Consider the following 21,279-nt stretch of genomic DNA (forward strand, 5'->3'; position numbering starts at 1 on the left):
TCCAGCCCCTGCGGGGCTCTATGGTCACCGTGGGCAGCAGCCCTTAGCCCAGGGCTTCTGGCTGCTGCTGCGGCAGCTGGGGATCCATGCTGCAGGCACAGGGTCTGCAACCAGTTGTCGGCTCTGTGTATCTTGTGTTGTTTAGTGCAACTGTGTCTGGGAGGGGCCCTTTAAGGGAGCGGCTTGCTGTTGAGTCCGCCCTGTGACCCTGTCTGCAGCTGTGCCTGGCACCCTTATTTCGATGTGTGCTACTTTGGCGTGTAGACGTTCCCTCACAGCGTCTATTTCGATGTGGTGCCGCGCAACGTCGAAGTTGAACATCGACGTTGCCAGCCCTGGAGGACGTGTAGACGTTATTCATCGAAATAAGCTATTTCGATGTTGGCTTCACGTGTAGACGTAGCCACTATGTACCAACTAGTTGCAATTCTACAACAGCAGTACTACCAGTTATCATAAGCAGTTATACAGCAACACATCCTGGTCAGGAGAGGGTGAGAGATGCAGGTTTCCGTGCAAGCGGGGAGATGGCGGGAGAGCCAGAAGCCTAAGGATGGGTACCTTTGCTGAACTATACAGGGAATTGTGACAAGGATTGCACACAAGAGTGACACTAGGCGTATGCATTGCTCTTCCCAGGACGGGGCAGAAAGCTATGTGCCACACAAAACAATAGGCGGTCTCAGCTATAAAAGCGTGTGCCAGAGACCGAACTTGCTCAGAAGAACTTGCGCCTGGAACACATCCAAGCTAACCGCAAACGTCACTGCTTGCAAAATGTGCATCTTCCGACCTCACTCAGCAAACAGACACCGACCAAACAGCGAGAAGTCCGGTGGCACCTGATGGCCCAACGGAGACATTGGAGCATCAGCTCTCCCGGGCACAGCACCCCCCCTCCACCCTTCGTCCGATGCACCAGGGCTCATGCTGCAATCCGTCTGCTGGTCCGCTCCTTCCTGCGGACCCGCCCTGAGCCGGCTGCCCCCCGAAGGAGGCGCACAGCTGGCCAGACTGCGAGCCACGGACCCCGGGGCCAGAACCGGCCGGCCCGGCGCTGAGCCCCGTGCGTGCTGAACTGGAGGGCAGCGGGAGGGGAGCAGGAGGACACAGGCCCCCCCCGCGGGCGCCGCCCCCATCTCCTGCCTCTGCTCCCGCGGGGACCCAGGGGAGCTGCCCGGCGCCGGGCGCCCTGCACCGCGGAGCGCAAGCCGGTCCCAGCCCTTTCCCGGCCGCGATCTCATTCGCCACCGCTGGGGGCGCTGGAGGCTCTCTGCAGGGTGATGCCCCCCTCCCGGGCGGCTGGGGGCGCCGCTCCCTCCCGCTGCCTTTTCGTTGGCGCCCCTCGCGCGCTCGTCTCTATGGCTCTCCCGCTTGTTCCAGCGTCGCGCGGGCGGGCGGGCGCTTCCGCTTCCGGGTGCCGTTCCCGGGGTAGGCGGCGATGGCGGCGGCCTCCTCCTCGTCGTCCGCGGAGGCCGGCGGGGCCCCGGAGGAGGCCGCGGGGCCCGGCTGGAGCGAGTCGCAGTTCCGCCGCTACACGTTCCGCACGCGGCCCATCCCCCGCCTGAGCCACAGCGACCCCCGCGCCGAGGAGCTCATCGAGAACGAGGTGCAGGGGCGGGGGTAGGGGCGGGGCACTGGGCGGGGGGAGAGGGGAGGGGCGGGGCACTGGGCGGGGGGGGACTCGGGGAGGGGCGGGGCACTGGGCGGGGGGGAAGGGGAGAGGGGGGAGCACTGGACGGGGAGGAAGGGGAGAAAGGAGGGGCGGGGCAGACTCGGGGAGGGGCGGGGCACTGGGCGGCGGGGACTCGGGGAGGGGCGGGGCACTGGGCGGGGGAGCAGGGGAGAAGAGAGGGGCGGGGCACTGGGCGCGGGGGACAGGAGAAGGGAGGGGCGGGGCACTGGACGGGGGGGCAGGGGAGAAGAGAGGGGCGGGGCACTGGGCGCGGGGGACTTGGGGAGGGGTGGGGCACTGGGCGGGGGGACGGGAGAAGAGAGGGGCGGGGCACTGGGCGGGGGGGGGGACTCGGGGAGGGGTGGGGCACTGGGCGGAGACTGATGGCTGTTGGACAAAGAGCGGGGCCTGGGGAACTTGGGGAAGGGGTGAGGAGGGAGGCGGGGGGGGGGGGGGGATAGGTGCCTGTCTGAAGGGTGGGGCCCTGGGGGACCTCAGGGAAGGGACAGGGCTCTTGTTGGGGCGGGGGCTGCGGGAAGGGGCGAGGCACTGGAAGGGGGGAGGTCTCAAAACGCGGCGTTGACGCTTGGCGGATGATTGGGATCAGGTGGGTGGCGGGGCGGGGCGGGGTACGGTACGGTACGGTACGGTACGGTACACTGGTGTGGAAAGGGCAGTGGGTGGCAAGTTGAGAGGGTTGATGGGTTCCTGAGGATCAGCTTAGACTTCGGGACCGCTCAGCCCTTGTCCCCCCTGTCGGGGACGTCCCTCGTGCCGTGTCAAGGTACACACCTGTGACAGATGCTGCACTTGCACAGACAGCTACAGGCAGGCACGCACCTAGCTCAGTTACAGGAATGTTTCTCGCAGCCACTCGTGAAGCAGTGACAGAGAGGCTTCACCCAGTTCCCTCAGCTCCTCAGCCTTGCACCTCAGAACTGAGCTGTGTTGCTTTGGTCAGAAGCCTGGCAAGTGTAAGTTTGTTACCCAGTTTGCCCTTCCTTTAGCATGGAGTGGGTACACGCTCTTTTTTTGTAAACTGAGCTGAGATTTAACAAGTACTTTAGTCAAAACACACTGTTTTAGGTAGACTGTGAAATAGATTAACTTAAGAACGGCTATACTGGGTCAGACCAAGGGTCCATCTAGCCCAGTGTCATATTTGTCAACAGTGGCTAATGCCAGATGCCCCAGTGGGAATGAACAGAATAGGGGTCATCAAGTGATCCATCCCCTGTCACCAGCTTCTGACAGATGGTAGACACACCTGACTAATAGCCATAGATGGACCTGTCATCCAGGGTTTTATCTAGTTTTTATAGTCTTGGCCTTCACAACATCCCTTCACAAAGATTTTCACATTGACCTTTCTAATTGTTTTAGATCTGATGCCTGTTGATTTCGTTTGGTGATTTCTAGCTCTTATGTTAGGTTTATATGATTAGAAGGAGCACGTAGCAAGATCAGTGTTGATTACGTAAAAATAAAATAAATTTGCAGTCTGAGTTCTATAAATTAAACAGGATCTGATTGAAGCAGTGTCCTGCCCGGACACATGCTGTTGTACACAGGCTGGGGACTCTCTGCCAGCCAGAGGAGTGAACTGTGTGATTTGTTCAAGGGGGTGCTTGAGTAAATTCCCTCCTGCTCAGGGTGGCCATGCAGAGTGTTGCCTCTCCTCACCAGCCCCAGCACGGTGCTACCACAGCCTAAACTGGACCTGCCCTGGCTGGGTGACAGGTGCTCCTCCTTTGGTCATGCTTGCTGGAGCTGCAGCAGCTGTGGAGTGGTACCTCTCACCTGGGACAAAGTTGCTGTGGTGAGAGGGGGCTTGGGGGAGTCCTCTCTCCCGGGGCCAGTCTGCACCCTCAACTCCCTATCTCTGGCTCCACACCAGAGTCCACCACCAGCCAGAAAGTCTGGGAGATGATTGTTGGGCAAGTGGATTCCCTTCAGTGGGCCATCAGCTATTCCCACTGCTGTATCTGAAAGGCTGGTTGTGGGTCTTCCCAGTTTCACAAGACACTTCACAAGTTTCACACACAGCGACTTCATGAACTCATGTACATGATAGTGTATATGACCCAGTAGCATGCGAACGTTCAGCAGATGTGCTTTGAGGTACAGAATGCCACAGATCATGTCACTGGGGGACAAGGCACTAGGTCGTGCTGAGGTTGTGTGGGGAAAAGGCCCTAGGGTGTGATGGGAGGCTGTTATGTATCAGACTAGGAGTGTGTGTTTGTGTGGGGGAGACCATGTATACTGCGGGTTCCTGGTAAGCAGGTGTAAGCACCCACTGTCTCCCTCTGGATGGGTTTAGCAGTGCAGGGACCTATGTGCTGTGGCTAAAGGGCTCACAGGAGGAAGTCTCCAGAGGCGGTGAGCACCTGGTAAAGAAGAGAAATTTCTGAAGGTGGCTTATGCTATAGAACTGGGGCTAAAGGAGAGAATATGAGAAAGGAAGTGTAGGTTAGGTATGGGGAAAGCTTTCTGAAGGAGAGAGAATTGGATACTCTCCCAAGAGAAGCCACTTGAGTCATTGCCGTGTGCAAGCTCATATCCTCAAAAACAACAAGAAGTCCTGTGGCACCTTATAAACTAACAGATAATTTGGAGCATAAGCTTCCGTGGGCAAAGACCTGCTTTGTCAGATGAAGATCATAGCCTGTAAACTGTGCTTTCACTCTTGTGTTGTGCTGAGCAACATTAATATTAAAAGTAATTCAGTTTTCATTTACTCCTCCCACTGGCTGTTTCCCTTTTTTCTCAGTTTGGGTTGTGTAAAATTAATGACGTTTGGTTCCCCTTTTGTTTACAGTGAGCCTTTCTGTCAGTTGCTGCTCTCCTTCAGTTGCGGAAGCTTCAGGGAGCGTTCTTTGCTCTCGACTTTGATGTCCAGTTTATGTTTTGTCACCAACTTGGAGACAAAACTGTAGGGACTGATCTTCTACTCGCTGTCATGGGCCAAAGCAAATGGCAGTTAGTGTGACATGAGTGAGGCACTTCTGATTTCATGGATGCACATCCTTAAGAAGGGAAGGAGACGTACCAGTTTCAGAGCATGTCTACGCTTCAGCGTAGGTTGAAATAACTTGGGTCACTCAGGGTGTGGAAAGGTAACCCCCCAATCTGTACTGTTGTGTGCTGGTGTGGATAGCACTATGTTGGTGAAAAGGATATCCCAGTAGCATAGGTATGGCTTCTTGCAGAGAAGAAGTTATGGCAACAGGAAGTCATCTTCACTAGATGCCCTACCGCAGAGCAGCTGTGCCAGTATAGCATATCTGCTGTAGACTAGCCTGTAAAAAATATAGTGGTGTTTAGGGAGCTTGGGAGCATGTGTGTAAAGAAATGTGGAGTAGGCTGGGGGTGTCTTCAAGTAACAGCTTATAGTATAGGGGAGACAGATGGAATTTCTCTGGAGGGAAGGTTCAGAGTCACCTGAGTCTGTCTTCTAGGAAATAGGATGTTCTCTGCTCTCCCTTTTGCATTAGCATGATCCTTCCGTTGGAGGAGGAGACAGAGTTTGATTCCTTTGAGATCTCACCACTGCTTAACTTACCAAAGCCGTGGGAAAGATCAATGTAAATATTTCTGCCTATGTGCTCAGGCAGAGCACTCTGCTTTAGATCCACCAGTCCGGGTATCAAACCTTAGACCACTATAAGGCATGGGGAGTATTCCTACCCTGTCACACCATGTGGGTGTATTTTACTAGCACTAGGTGCTGTCTAGTGAAGAATACTGGAGCACTAAAATGATCAGGTGATATGACTAATTAAAGTAGTTTTTGTATCCTTCCCCAAGATACTTCTGTGGCTGGTTTATAGAGTTGATCAGTGGCATTTTGCATTCCTTTGTGAGCTTCTCACAGAAAGTGGTGACTAGCTGCCAGTTTTTCTTCTGTTTTAGACATCTGTTTATCTGGGACTTCCTTTGTCCTTCCCAGACCCTACTGCCTGATTTCTCCTCCTCTTGCTACTTCCTCAGAAGGAAAACTGTGTGGCATGATAGTTACTTCTGGAGAAACTCGGAGAGAAGTCCTCAAACTAATATGCTTTGTTTTGCTACCTAGGAACCAGTGGTCCTGACAGATACAAACTTGGTGTATCCTGCCTTGAAGTGGGACCTGGACTATCTCCAGGAGAACATTGGCAGTGGGGACTTCTCAGTGTATAGTGCCAACACATACAAGTTTTTGTACTATGATGAGAAGAAAATGGCCAATTTCAAGAACTTCAAACCCAAGTCAAACAGGGAAGAGATGAAGTTTAGTGAGTTTGTGGAGCGGCTCCAGGAAATTCAGCAGCAAGGTAGTGGTGAGAGGTAGGTGATGCTGGGAAGGCTCTCCAGTTGTACAGGTTTGATTGGGTGAGAGTTAGGCACTAAAGGATTTCAGAGAGCACTTGGGCCTGGGTTTTTTCCATCTTCACTACAATTTCTCCTCCTCGGACACTGTTTGAGGAGGGAGGTTGCTTTCCTTGGGTCTCCTGGGTTGGTCATCCACATGTTCAGTGTTTCGAAGATGTCTACTACATATATTACCAACTTTTTAAACGTTTTGCCTGATTGGACTTTTCTTGCTCTTTGGTGGGAGGGCAGTGCTGGTGACAGGTGCTTTGCATGGCAGCACTGAAGACTAAAGGCCATGATCTCTAGAAAAGTCACATGCCAACTTTTCCCATGCTGCCCCACCAACGTATGCCTGCTCTGACTTGGGCAGGTGGGAATGCCATTCTGTCTCTCCTGTACATTGAGTGGTCTCTCTTCTGAGACTGCTAGCAATGGTGCAAATTAATTGCAGTTGAGTTGGCAATATTTATCTGGATGCTTATCCACTAGTAACTAGCTTTATCTGCTAACTGCTTTCAACAGGCCACAAACCAGTTGATGTTAATTTCTGGATTCTGTTAACCTTGGCTACATGTGAAGCAGATATACAACTGGAGGTACACCTCTCCTAGAGCTGGAAGGGACCTCTGGACGTCATCTAGTCCAGTCCCCTGCCCTCTTGGCAGGACCAAGCACCATCCCTGCCATCTATTTGCCCCAATCCCTAAATGGCCTCTTCAGGGATTAAACTCAGAAGTCTGGGTTTAGCAGGTCAATGCTCAAAGCACTGAGCTATCCCTCCCCTGAAAATGGATTAGCAGTCTATTTCCTTCACCACTCAGCCACCTCACCTGAGCTGAAACACAGGCCTCACTGTGAGCACGATTTGAACCTGCGCAGGGAAACCCTATTGGATTTCTAGTCCAACGCCTTAACCACTCGGCCGTGAGTCTGTATGCTTCCCAATGGCTGTCTGTCCCATTATCAATTCCCAGGGCCTTTCGGTTCCTCCTTAGGTTCTCACATACCAGCTGAAAGGAAAACACCTGCCACAGAACTTGAGCAGCTTTGGATACCAGGAGTCTAATACCTGCACTGCTGAGATTGCAGTGACTCAGGCTCTGATAATTTGGGCCTCTACAACCAAAGGCACCTTGGTGCCTGCCCTGCTGAGAGAGTAATGTGCTGTATTGCCTCGCACACATTCTAGCAGCAGAAACTCTGAATCAGAGAGGCTTCTGGTGATTAGAGACTTAAAGCAGAAGAGGTAATTTGGAGGATATTAATGGTTGTTGCTTGACTGTCCAGTTGTTGATTTGTTTTTTAGGTTGGGTTTAAGCCACTTGCCTGCTGTACTTGCTGGTTGGTGTTACTTCCAGCCAATCCTCTGCATTCTCAGAATTCATTTTGGATTTTCCCAAAGCCCCACTTAGCCCCAGGTCCTTATTACATAGATTACTGTTTGAGCTAAATAAGACCAAATTTTCTCCTATGGTGGAAAATTCTGCAAGTGAAGTTTGACCCCCTTGAGTTTTTGGAACTTTTCCTTTTCACAGCCGCCTACCTTTCTTGTAGTTTTTCATGCCACTCTGGTTGATAGTAGAGTAGACTTTCTAAAAGAACTAAGTCTTCCTCTTTTGCAAACAGAGCTGAGTGGGACATGTATTTTTCCTGGCAGATCCTGAGATTAACTTGTGCTATGGGTCTCTTCTTCACATACGTGAACTCTACCTGTCTCAGATAGTATGGGAAATGTATATGCATATGAAGAAGTAAGGCAGGGCAATACATCCTACGAAGGGTGGATAAGAAGATGCCTGTGTATCCATAGGGATGCTTAACACTCAATTTTCCGCTGGGAAATACAGGTTGTATCTGCAGCAGACTCTGAATGACACAGTTGGAAGGAAGATTGTGGTGGATTTCCTGGGCTTTAACTGGAATTGGATTAACAAGCAGCAGGGGAAACGTGGCTGGGGGCAGCTGACTTCAAACTTGCTGCTGATCGGCATGGAAGGTAAGCAACCAGTGGTGATTCTGAAGGGCAGAAGGGTGATTTGGACATTTCTGGTGTATTTCAGCTCTGGGAGGAAGGGTCGCTTTCAGGTGAATTTACCGCTTGTCTGCAGAATATCTCTGACGCAGCAGGGAGCACTTTTTAGGGGACTCCTGGAACATGCATTTTTTAATTTATTACTCTCCTGACCCTCTCTCCAGGTGTGCTTCTGTGTGTGGTTAGTGGGAGATGTCTCAGTACTTCCAGTAGTGCCAATTCTGATACTGCCAACAGCTGTGGAGTGTGTTTTGAACAAAGAGCTGCCACAGCCACCCCGTCATACTATAAGGTGTCAGAGTATGCAACCCTGCTCTTACACAGCTGAGCCCAATTTCTAAAGTAAACCCTGTACCACGATTTCCAATTGTGCTTAACTTGCTCCCCCTGCCCTGGCTCAAACCCCTCAGCTCCACACAGCCCCAGCTCTGCCCACCACCTGCACATAGCTCCTGTTCACCCCCCCACCCCCGGCTCTAGCTCACCACCACTCAGGCATGGCTCTGGTTCAACCTCCCTGGCCCCGGTTCAAACCCCCTACTGGCTCACCACCCACACATAGCTCCAGCTCACCCCACACGCCCACACCTGGCTCTGGCTTACTGCCCCTCACGCATGGCTCCAGCTCCTGCCCCAGTTTTAACTGCCTGTGTGCGACTCTGGTTTAAGCCACCCGCCCTGCACAGTTCCAATTCAACCCCCTGCTGGCTCACAACTCATACCTGGCTCTGGTTCAAGACCCCTGGCTGCCCCCCATGTGGCTCTAGTTCAACCCACCTGTCAGCTCACCACCTGCCCATGGCTCTGATTCCAGTTCAACCCGCCGCAGCCCAGCTCACCACCCGAGCACAGCTTCAGCTCAACTCCACCCATCACCCCCCTGCAGCCCTAACCCACCCCCCTCCATGGTCCCAACCCATCACTAGGCTTAACCCTCCCCAACTGCCACCCACCCACCCCAGGACTTAACTTTCTGCTGCTTCCCCGGCTGCAGAACTTGTGTTCTGCCAGGGAAAAATCCGGACCCCACTTAGGCAAAATCCTGGTTTACGTGAGGGCACGTGGAATGGAGCCCTCGCGTACTCTGAGACCTTTCTGTACATCTGTAAGGGAGAAAACTGGTCCCCGTGTCCTACTCGACCACTTCATGCTCTCTGGGTTTGGCACTCGGTACAAGGTGTTCTAACTTACTCTGATGTCTTCAGATTAATTGCAAGTAGGGACCTGCAGTAGGACCAAGAAGAACAAATGTTAAGATTTTTACAAGCTAAGCAGGGTTAGGCGCTTTGAGTACTTGAATGGGAGACCACCAAAGAAAGCCCAGATGAAGTGCAAGATGTTTACTAAGAACTCACTAAGAGACACTCTTTCCTGTGTCAGTACAGAACAGGTGCTCCAGTATAACGTAAAAGGGCAGCGTGTTGCAGGGAGGAGCTGTCTCTTGTACGAGAGAGAAATCTGATATGGCAAAATTACATCCGGCACCGGGGAACTGGGAAGTAGATAACCCTTAAAGTATTAGCATAAAGCGGACTCCCAAGTTAACGTAGGGACTGATATGTAGACTTAGGTACGAGAAAGTATACTCATCATTTCTTTTATACAGAGCTTTTTAGTAGAAGGCTGGTACTACCTTTCCCTAATGTTTTGAGGATGATCTGTACAAGTTCTGAGACCCACTGGATACAGTGTAATCCGGCTCACCATCACATTGGTATTTGCTGGGGTACAGTCTTAAATTCCTCAGAAATTGATGGCTTGTTCAAGAGCAGTGCTGTAAGCCATTCCTCCATGCGCAGCGTAGCCTTCTATAGTTGTATAATTCTGTAACTTCTTAAAAGTACTCCACTGGCCCTTTTCAAAGGGTCATATCTTAGATGCGTTCCAATTCTCATCAGGACAGTCTGTCACCAAGGGGTCAGACTGGGCCAGTTTGTGGTGGTGAAATGGAATAGGTTTCTGGAGGTTGTCATCTTGTGGTTCAGAAGCTGCACTTCATTTCTTTTGTCTAGCCATTGTGGTCACTAAGGTACATTTTCTTTTGCATTTGGAAGGTAAACCAATGCAGTGATACCTGAATTTATGGAAGCAGTAGCTTAAAATGGTGTTCAGACTTGGATTAAGGGCTTGTTAGCTCTGACACCTCGCCAAAAGCATCAGTCTTGCTAACTGTCACTGTTGGAAAAAGGGGAGGTGAAGTCATGTCACAAAGTCCTAAGATGCAGGAAGTGTCACTTGACATCTCGTGGGAGTGTAAAGAAACTTGTGAGCAAAACTTGCAAATGTATCACTATATTTTTTTCCCCCAAAGTAAACCTCTCAATGCTCTCTTTAGAGAGGGCTGTTTCTAGGCCATGTTTTCATCTTACTTCCTCCAGTCATCAAGCTTTGTGAGTTGTTGGGTTTTCTTAAAGCAAGCTGGAGAAAAACCATCCTGAAAAGTGAGAGTTGGGAGCAACTGAGAATGGGCGTTAAAATGAAAACTGTTCTGCAACTTTACCTCTAGTAGCTGCTCGCCCTGCCCTAACGCCTGTGAAGTGTTCTAAGATCCCTCACTCCATATAGTTCTATAGACCTGTGCAGCAGTTTGTTTCCCCAGTGAGACCATTAACTTGGTTCTTTGCCCCAGCTTTTAGGTACACATCGGAGTACATCAGTCTCTCTTTTTTGTACAGGGAATGTGACTCCAGCTCACTATGACGAGCAGCAGAACTTCTTTGCTCAGATTAAGGGTTACAAGCGGTGTATCCTGTTCCCTCCAGATCAGTTTGAATGCCTCTACCCTTATCCTGTGCACCATCCATGTGACAGGCAGAGCCAGGTGAGAATAAGATCGATAGTAAACTGGACCCTTTTCCTGCTAGACACCAAAAAGGCTAGTACATGAAAATAATTAGATCCCTGGGGGATATGCCAGTATCAGTACAGCTCACCAGGGCCTGTCCTGATGCTGAGCCATTAGATCACTCACACTGGTAGTTACCTTCAGTGTCAGCATGTGGGCTTGTAAGATGGGGCTTGACTGTGCATCAGAGCTATGAATTAGACTTCTTTAGTGTCACTGGGAGGCAATATGGTTTAGTGGCTGGTGCTGACAAGCTTTAACACTGGGGGGGCACATCAGTCTCTGTGCCTCAGTTTCCCCCTCTTCTGGTGTGATGAAGCTAACTGTTGGCAGCTACCTTGAGTTGCTGTAGGTGAATATCAAGTGTTCCTTGTTCTTTGGGTGTTTGAGTGGTGCACTCATCAGCCACAAAACATAACTCTTCTGGACCAGCAGAGTTTGTTTGGAACAAAGCAGACAAGTTTGTCTTTGAGCCATAAGCAATGCCTCCTGAAGGCAAGGAGCAGGACGTTGTTTCCTCGAGTGTACCTTTCCCTCCTTTCTCCTGATGATTTATCAAGGCATACATTCCAGGAGAGCTACTCAATGCAGACACGCCTTGGGCTGCGAGTGTGGAATCAGACTTTGCACCTGGGTCTGGGGCAATGTGTAGGAATGTAACTGCTGCATGGGATGGATGTGCTGGGAGAACCTGCAGGCAAGACTGCTGTCTGAGCAGAGCGAAAGCCTGAATTCCCTGTCTCTGGCTGTCAGTGCTACATCCTTGTCTGTCTTGATCTGCTAGGTGGACTTTGACAACCCTGACTATGAGAAGTTTCCCAGTTTCCAGAACGTGGTTGGCTATGAGACAGTGGTAGGCCCGGGTGATGTGCTCTACATCCCTATGTACTGGTAAGGAGGCTCCAGTGACCTGGGAGAAATGGGTGGGAGAGTGACCAGCAGATGCAGAGAGTTAGACAGAAGGAATGGTCTTTCAGTAAAAGCAGGGGTGGGGAGCCAGACCCTGAAGTCTATGGGTCACTGGCCCCTGACCCGAAGAAGGTTCCCCACCTGTGAATTGAGGCATTACTGTGGGATTCAGAGCATCTCAGCTTCTCTTTCTGGCTAAGCTACAGACTTGTAGTGAGATCTTGAACACTGCATGCTTCAGTTCCCATATATGAAACGGTGGTGGTAATATCTGCCGCCTCTGAATGTTGAGGATAAAGCTATAAATGTGTGAGAGGCTACCGCAAGATCTGCTGCAGAAATACATGTTTAAATAACTAGGTGGAGTTGTGCAAGGGTTGTGCTGGTGATTTAAGTGACTTGCCAAGGTGCCTGTCCTGCACTCTGGCCTGCATCCAACACTTATGTCTGTGTAGCTTTTTCTTTCAAGAGTAACTCTCCCATTTTATATGGTTTCCATGTAGGTGGCATCACATTGAGTCTCTGCTGAATGGGGGAACTACCATCACTGTGAACTTCTGGTACAAGGTAAGCACATGTCCCACCTGCAGTAGAATTCCCATAGTCACTGTGGCACCCCCACATGAAGACAGGAGGCCAGACTTTGCCAAGCATGGACCAGAACTTTAGTATGTCAACCATAGACATATATAGCTGGAGTGAACCTTAAGGGGTTCTCTGGTCCACCCCGGTGCAGAGGCAGGATTAAGTGTGCCTGGACTGGCTCATCCCTGGCAAGTATTCTTCTGACCTGTTCAAAGGACTTGTCACTAGAAAAAGCTGGTTTCTTCCCAGGTTATGGGGGTCTTGGACTTGAACACCCTGGCTGTTCGGGTGTTAGTGGCATTGTCTACTAAGTGTAGTAAGGGTGAGGCATTTCAGGAAGGACAAAAGGAGGTGTTCTTGCTTTACTTTCAGGGTGCGCCCACCCCAAAGAGAATTGAGTATCCCTTAAAGGCTCATCAGAAAGTGGCGATAATGAGGAACATTGAGAAGATGCTGGGAGAGGCCCTGGGAGACCCACAAGAGGTAAAGTCAATAAGTGAGCTGCTGCTGCCGCCACCCTTGAAATGTCCCAGGTGTGAACTGCAGAACTCTGGATCCCAGCAAACTCTCTCTACGACGTTAATGGGAATCGGTGACAGAGCACTTGTGTCAGTTCTTCCTCTTCTACCCTGATAAAGGGTTGAGAACCTCAAATTGTGGGATGGAGCTGATGAGTCTGTAATGGGGTTCAGGGGTTCCCAATCTCTGCACCCCATCCGCAAGCAGGAGTGACGCTCACTCAGCAGGAGAACAGCGGGTTTATTAGCCAACGGGGGCACAGCGTCATACAGAGGAGTCAGTACAGCAATTAGAGACAGCCAGTCCGATCCATTCTGGTGAGAGGAGGCTTCAAGGGGGGCACCCAAGCTGGGGCCTTGCCCCCTCCTTTGTCTATGTGTCTCTCTCTCTCCCTCTCCCCGACTAACTGCTTTCCAACTCCCAGTTCCAATTCAAAACCCTCAGGATCCACCTCCTCCTTTGTCTGCAGTACAGAGATGTCACCTAGGTTACTCTCAGCAGGAGCCCCACACCACACCCTCAGTGAGCCCCACACATACACACGTATCTCCCGCTACATCACATCTCTCCCCCGCCAGACCAAACTGAGCAGGGTCACTCAGCCAGTGACCTGGGGAAGTTTGGGGCCCTCCCGGTGTGATAGGGCATCGGCTGCACCCTTGGCGCCCCCCTTGATGTGTTCCACCTCCATGTCATAATTCTGCTGGCGGGAGGCTCCACGTCAGGACCTTGGCATTGGCCCCTTTCATGAGGTGCAGCCAGGCAAGTTCCGTTGGTTCCTTCGGGTTGGTTGGTCTCCCTGCTTCAGCCTCTGGTCCCTCAGCCACGTTCTCCAGCACCAGCAGATCAAAGAGTTCATTTCTGGTCTGGGCCCTGCCCCGTCTGCCCACTAGTCCATACAGCTGCTCCAGCACATGTTTGGAATTCAGTTACAGTCCAGTAAATGAAGGTACAAACGCTTTCCACCCTTGGCATTTAGCCAGACCACCAAAATGGTTGTGTGCCTCAGTTTCCCCTTCCACACCACAAAATAGGTTTGGCACGTTTCTTCTCATGTGAGCAGTTGCAAGACTAGTTACAGGGAACAGCGGTGACATTTCAGAATCACAGACTCCTTCAACACGCAATTCATGCTTATAGGTCAGTGTCAACACGTCACATGGTTCATTCCAAACATTCAGTACATGGTACAATTGTACAGCTTTTGGTAGCAACTCCCCATTGGTTACAGCAGTCAGCATGAGTAACAAGAACAAACCCATTGCAACTGTACATTTACGTTGCTCTTTCGTAGACCACAACCTTTGCGGAACATCCTTGAGAATCTGGAATTTCGGGGCTAAATGGCTGAGGCCTTTCTTTGCACCATCAAGTTTTAATCTTCCCCTGGCCCCGTGGGGTGGAAATCTGATCTCTCTGGCTATGCCCTCCCTTCTGACAAGAGCTGGGCCATTGCTGATCCTCAGGAAGACTTCCCTCTCCCAGCCAGTCTGGAAATTTGCATACTAAACTGCTTTCTGAAAAGTGTGAGAGAGGTGGCCACGTTAGGCTGTAGCTTCAAGAACAACAATGAGTCCTGTGGCACCTTATACACGAACAGATGTTTTGGAGCATAAGCTTTTGTGGCAAAGACCTGCTTCATCAGAAGGTGGGGTGGTTTCAGAGGGGCATTTAAAGAGCAGGGTCCCAGTAAGAGGGAGGGCCAGAGCTGACAAGGTCTATTCAGCAAGGTGGAAATGGCCCTGTATCAACAGCACTTATCAAAAGAGATAAAAACAAGTCAGATCAGACAGGGGATGTGAGCCTTTGTCAGAGTCTAATGGGGAGATATTAACACCCAGGGCAGAGAAGCTGCTTTTGTAAGCTGCGAAATATCTGTTAGTCTGTAAGGTGCCACAAGACTTCTTGTTGCTTTCTGAAAGTTGCTTTGTGAATCCCAGATGCAGAATCCACATGAAGGAATCCCTGTTTACCCCTTACTGGCCCACAGCTCCTTTGTCCTTCCACTGCCGGCTTCTGCCCTCCCCATGGAGTCAATAGCGGAGTCCGTTACAGGAACACTAGTGTTTCCAGCATCTGGAGATGGGGAATTGTTGTCCCTCTCCTGTATCCTACAGAGATTGACTGACTGTGCAGCTGTTCCGCTCCACACATTTAGCCACACAATCTTTCCTTTGAACCTGAGACCCATTCTGTCCACTGACATCATCAGCCTGGAATAAGACTGCCTTCCCAGTATGCTGGTCACACACAGTCACTTGGTTATCACAGGGCCGCTCACATTCCCTTGTAGCCTGGACCAACTTCCAATTCCTGAGAAACCTTTACACTGTCTGCTCCACACCCTGCCAGAGCACAGCCAGTGGTTTCACACGCAACCAGCTCCTGGCCATCAGGAACTGAGACAAACTTCTCCCCCAAACTAACTGCTGCCTTCTATAGACAAGCACTTTCCTGATCACTCTCATTCATCATGCCCTGCGGTTACCACAGACTGCTCAGGGAAACTTCCAAGGGGAGTCCATTCCTCAGGAGTTCCCTCAAACAACAGTTGACCTCCATTTGGCTTTACAGGGGCCTTGCCCCCTTGAGCCACAACCAGTTCCTTCTGGGCTTCAGCTGCACTCAGATCCAACTCTGGGATCTTTCCACCATTTTGAGCCACCCTCGGCTCAGGCAAAGAACTAGTTTCTCCAAAAGTAGAAGCACCTTCCTTGCGCCAAGGAGCAGCGTCCTTATGAGGGATGCCACTGCCCATCCCAGAGACATTCCGTCTGTTCTAGATCCCCTGGCTGATCTCAGACACATGCCCAGAAGGTGAGCCAGATTCTCTCGCAGACAACTTGCCATTCCCAGTGGACAAGCTGCTTTCCTGCACAGACACACAGGCACCTTCCTCGGCCAAGGCCTGGAAAACTCTTTGCAGGCCTATCCTGGCCACTAGTAGACGATGGGTTGGAATCACTCCTTCCCTCCTTGAACTGTGGCAGGCCACTCGGTTCAGAGCTCCATGCCCCCTGCCCCCATCTTGGCACACCCCTGCAGGAGTTTTCTGAGCCCTCAACTCTGCCCTAGCGCATTCCTGCTGCCTTGTCCAGCTCCTTTAATCTCAGTTCAGTTTCCAGGTGCTGCTGCTTCATAGAGGAGTTGCTGAGTGGAGTTACAGACTCATGGGCCAATGCCTGCTGCACCCCATGATTCCTGGAAGAATGCCTTCACTGTGTCAGCGCCCTCGTGGGTCACTCATTCCCGGGGGTTAGGCCGTAGGCCCCTCTGCCTGCTGGGACCAATTCCAGCGGACTCCCAGGAGTTACCCTTGTTCAGGTGTGACACCCCCTCTCGAGGACCACAGCCACACTCTCTTGGGAAGAACCCCTTCAGTGTGTCAGCCTCCTCGTGGGTCACTCGTTGCCGGGGGTTAGGCTGTAAGCCCCTCCGCCTTCTGGGACTGATTCCAACAGACTCCCAGGAGTTACCCTTGTTCAGGTGTGACACCCCCTCTCGAGGACCACAGCCACACTCTCTTGGGTTCCGCCACAGGCCCCTCCACATTGGGGAACTGCACCTTGCTGCCCTTCAGCGCACCTGGATCTCACTGGTCCCCCTTCTTCCTCTTGCCCCGCAGTCACTTACTGCCAGATGGTTCAGTGCCTCCCACTTCTGCCACCAGTGTAGTGGGGTTCAGGGGTTCCCAAGCTCTGCACCCCATCTGTGGGCAGGAGTGACTCTGACTCAGCAGGAGAACAGCAGATTTATTAGCCAACAGGACACAGTGTCATAGGAGGTGTCAGTACAGCAATCAGAGACAGCCAGTCTAATCTCTTTTGCGGAGAGGATGTCCCGGGGGGCCCCCAAGCTGGGGCCTTGCCCCCTCCTCTCTCTCTCTCTCTCTCCCCGCCTGCCTCCCCCCATCACCACTAACCGCTTTCCAACTCCCAGTTCCAATTCAGAACCGTCAGGCACCACCTCTTCCTTTGTCTGCAGTACAGAGGTGTCACCTGGTTACCTAGGTTACTCTCAGCAGGAGCCCCCACACCCTCTGTGAGCCGCACACGTGCATACGTACCCCAACGACATCACATCGTCCAGCATGTGGCATAGTGCAAACGTTGGGAAATGGTCTCTGTTGTCCATAGCTTGCTCTCTTTGGTTGTGGGCCCTGGCAGAAATGCATGCCGGTCAGAGGGCCTGGTAACAGCATTAAGCTGTAATCCTTCAGGAGCAGTCAGAGTGGTAAACAAATGCTACGTAATCCATTTTCCAGTGGGACACGCACATTTGTTATTTCTCCTGCTGCTAGGCCGAGAGAGATTTGACCTTGGAACCGCCACGTTTTGAATACCATTTTGCTCCCCTCTCTCCCCATTGGAGTTCAGGTAGGATTTATGCCAGCTGGTATTTCATGACCCAGTGGATTCAACAGGGAACCAGAGTCTGGTCTGAAGAGCTATTGTCTCCGTGTGGTGGTGAATATAGACGTCTTCATGGCAATAAACTCTTCCAGGCACAGGTCCTGGACCACTGACTTCAGTGCAAGAACACTCCACTCTCTGTAGAATGTCAGCACGTTCTTCACCAGATTTGCTTGCTCTGAGGACGATCCAAGGAGAGAAGCGTTTCATTACTAACCCATGCTGAGCGCTTTCTTCTCCAGCTGCTCACAGGGAACATGAACAAAAGACCAGCCACACTAGGTCAGACCAAAGGTCCATCCAGCCCACTGTCCTGTCTGCCGACAGCAGCCAATGCAGCTGCGCCAGAGGGAGTGGACTGAACAGGTATCGATCAAGCCATCTCTCTCTTGTTGAGGAATTGGGAGTGGCCACAATTTCAGGCCAAAGCTTAGGACTGAGGCACAAGCGTTGTCTTCCCTTTCTATAAAGCTTGTTATTGTAAGTGACCCAAGAGTACTTTACTGGCGGTACAGCAGAAATGCTCCTTCGTCAGTCCAAAATAAAGCAGCCCTTGTTCAGCGTGGGGTAAGATCAGACTAGGAAGTGAACAAAACTGTGTCTGCAGGTGGGATTTTATGTAGGAAACTTGTCATTACTGGCCAGGATGCTGCGGTTAACTCCTATGGCGGATGCTAAGACGTGTCTAGTAACAATAAGTGCGGTACCGTGATCCATGGGCGCCAGACCTGGGGATTGGTTCGCTACTAATTGGACAGAATGACCTGCTCCACTTATGCCTGATCTGTGTTTCTCTGAGATCCTCTCCTGCGGCCTGGCCCGGCCCAGTTTAGCTTGTGAGCGTGCTGAGGCGATACCAGCCTGAGGTGGTGAGGCTGCAGGCTGTGCTGCCCTGCTGCCACGTCCTTGCTGTGGCTAACAATGTGTTTTTTGCCTTGAACAGGTGGGTCCACTGTTGAACATGATGATTAAGGGTCGGTATGACTAGTCCCTGGCCACCTGCGTGACCCATGGTGGAGCTGCTTCGTTGCCGAGTAATGGAAGACACTGAGGCTAGTATTGCACGCAGCACTTAATACTGATGGGCTGCTGGCCCACCCCTGTCCTGCTCCACAACAATTAAGGGAACTACTGGAACTGAAAAACCATTAGCCTGCCTCCTTCCCCCTTCCCTCACTGACATCCAGCTGACTCTCCCAAGAAAGAACCTGCTCTTAGTGAGCAAGAACCCAGCTTCCAATGAGTGTGTTTTTTCCCTTGGCTGCTAAGACGAGGAGTGTGACGTCTGGCACGCGACTGCTTTTCTTCTTTGGGTTTTAACGTCAAGTGTTGAAAGAACGGTTTGGAAGGGAGCCAAGAGTGGTCTTGTTTGCTCAAGCCCCGTGGCTGGGTTTCTCTGATGTTGCTGGCAGTGGATGCAGTCCCCCTGAAATCTGGGACACTCAGGCTGGCAAGCAGGAAGCCTTAGGTTCTGTGATCCTGTTGTGCTAGAGGCCTTGTTCTTGCTGGGTCCTGGCACTGTAGGACCGCGGGAATGAGCAGAGGATGACTTATTGGAGGAGAAACTGGAGAGATGGTTTGCAACCAAGCAAGATGCTGTGCTCAGGGTGTTGGGAGCTTGGTACCGAGCAGGGTGCTCAAGTTGAGTCCTCTGTGTGTGTGCATGTATGTGTGTGTGTGCGCGTGGGCATGCACAGAATGCGGCTCTTTGAGTCCGGCTTCTGTCCAGTGGGTCACAGGGAACCTCCTCTCTCCTGTTCGCGGAAGTGCTATTTGCAGCACGAAGGTCTCCCTCTTTTCTCGAAAGCTGCAGCGTGTCTAGAAGTGGCTGGAACTTGGTGAGAGGGGCAGAAATACCGGGGCACTCACTAAGTCTCCCACAAAGAAGCTATGTTAATATTGATTTCCTGGGGCCCTGAAACTGCTAAATGCCCAGTTCAAATCAGACACACACAGCTTCCCCCTTCTCCACCAGGGATCCCAGCATCCTGGCCAAAACGCAAAAAGTGCCCTTCACTGACAAACTCTGTGTGCTGTGTTGGAAAGCTGTTGTGTTGCTCCACTCCCTTCCTTTCGCAGTCCCTGTGGGGGGACTGTTTCATATCTGTGCTCTTTGTTTGACTCCTCTGTGCTCTAATGCTTGGCACAGCAGTTTGCAGAAGGAGAAGCGAGGGTAAGGGAGCAGCGGAGCTTCCTTGTAGAGTCCTGGCAGTCACCCTGAAAAACGAGCAAGCTGCCCTCGTCCTTTCCCTGCTGAGCCTTCCTGTGCACCTCTCTGCTCTTCCTGTGGGTGCTGAACACGGTTGTAACCGATCATCAGGATTGGAGAAGCTGGCTTGGATCCCATCTAATGTACTCTGCTGACCAGGGAAGGGTGATCCCTCTGCTGTTGTGTTTGGTGTGGCTCGGAAACAGAATTCTATCCACGGCATGCCACATCTCATCTTGTGCTGGGGTGAGTTTTGTACCATTCACTGTAAACTCCTCTTGTGCAGCGGTAGAAGAAAGACTCAGCAGAACTGAGTTGTGAGACGGTATCTGGATGGCGCTTCAGTGTCTCTGTTGACTGCTGCTGTTTGTGGCTCTGATACCAAGAGGGGTGCTATGGGGCAAAGCGGGAGTCTTGTTACCAAACACCCCTGTGTCCCTGAGTACCAATTTGCAACCACGGTCAGAGAGGGCAGCAGGAGATGAGCGCTGTCAAGAGCAGAAAGAAGGTCCCGCAGGTGGATACACGTCTGGTTCAGCCTTGGAGTAGGAAAGAAAGACCCTCTTGTGCCTTGGGCTGAAAGTGAAGCCTTCCCAAGAGTGGTTGGTATGTGCAGTCCATGCGCATGTCTGGAAGACACTCAGTTGAAATCCCACCTGCTTGCCATTCTTGGGAGAACAGCAGTTTCAGCTAGTGTTGCAAGCAGCTTGTTGGGAACCACCAGCTCCAAAGCCCAGGCCGTGAAATCCAGGGGGCTCGTGATGGGAGAGGATGGTTTCTCTCGGGATCTCTTTTTCTTTACTTGCCAAAGGTTTAACTTCCTAAGTGTCAGAGCTGTTTTTGCTGCACTTGACTGGCCTGAAAGCTCAGTTTACAATGCACTGATGGACTTTGTTTTTTTCTCTCCCTTTCTAGCCTGCATTTTCGTTGCCCCTGCCATGGTCTCGGGAAGCTGTGTGTAAGTGTGTGTGTGTGTGTGTGTGTGTGTGTGTGTGTGTGTGAGAGAGAGAGAGAGAGAGAGCGCGAAACACATGGTACCTTCTGAAATGTAGTTCTTAAATACAACCATTGTTGAACAACAGAGGAGTGCGGCTTTTATTGTGTAGGAGTGGAGGTGCTGCTCCCTAAAGGAGCATGTCCCCAGGGAGGCGTCCAGTCAAGGCTGCTGTAGAAAGCAGCATGGAGCTTTCCCCCCAGGCCGGTTGCAGATGGAGGCTACAACTCTGCCACATAAAATTGTTTGAATGAATTCACCGCAGGTGAAAGGAGCCTCATTGAGAGCCCTAGTCTTGGACACCCTTAATCCCCAGAGCAGGTGTGGTGGGGTTATAGCAGTGGATGCTGGGAACACTGACACCCGCCCCTCCCCAGCAGCCACCCAGCTGACTCAGTGCTTCACCTCTGAGAGCCCTGTTGAGTGTTAATTAGTCCCCTTTGATTTATGGCCTTCACTATAGAGTCTTTTCCTTTGGTGTCAAGCGTGAGAACTTTTCACAGAGGCTGCCCAGTCACTGTCAGGTAGTTGTGACTCAGGCTGGCACAGCATAGATGTGAAAAGCTGCATGTCCCAACTCATCCCCACTGTGCAGTCAGCCTGTTCGTCGCTTGACTTGCTGAGAGCAGATCTCCCCCTGAAGGGCCCAGTTAGTATTTGCCTGTGTGCGCTTCAGGCGTGCATCAGAGCCTGTGGGTGTTGCCTGGTGTCTATGGCTCGTCCAGGAAAGAGGTACGTACAAG

At 51.7% G+C, this 21,279-nt stretch overlaps 1 protein-coding gene across 2 annotated transcripts; it reads left to right on the forward strand.

The window, feature by feature from the left end:
- Positions 1 to 1,396: 1,396 nt before the first annotated feature.
- On the forward strand, positions 1,397 to 20,621 carry HIF1AN (hypoxia inducible factor 1 subunit alpha inhibitor). 2 transcript variants are annotated; one of them, XM_074999789.1, is made up of 8 exons: positions 1,398 to 1,609; positions 5,754 to 6,004; positions 7,879 to 8,027; positions 10,739 to 10,884; positions 11,693 to 11,799; positions 12,321 to 12,384; positions 12,775 to 12,885; positions 18,277 to 20,621. In XM_074999789.1, exons 1-8 carry the CDS (start codon positions 1,442 to 1,444, stop codon positions 18,319 to 18,321), a joined length of 1,041 nt encoding a protein of 346 aa, XP_074855890.1. In that variant the 5' UTR covers positions 1,398 to 1,441; the 3' UTR covers positions 18,322 to 20,621. The 2 variants fall into 2 exon arrangements, with proteins under 2 accessions (XP_074855891.1, XP_074855890.1); XM_074999790.1 differs by lacking the exon at positions 12,775 to 12,885 and having other exon boundaries at positions 1,397 to 1,609.
- The last annotated feature ends 658 nt before the right edge of the window (positions 20,622 to 21,279 follow it).

Source organism: Carettochelys insculpta, chromosome 7, assembly GCF_033958435.1.
Source record: "Carettochelys insculpta isolate YL-2023 chromosome 7, ASM3395843v1, whole genome shotgun sequence".
Classification (NCBI taxonomy): domain Eukaryota; kingdom Metazoa; phylum Chordata; order Testudines; family Carettochelyidae; genus Carettochelys; species Carettochelys insculpta.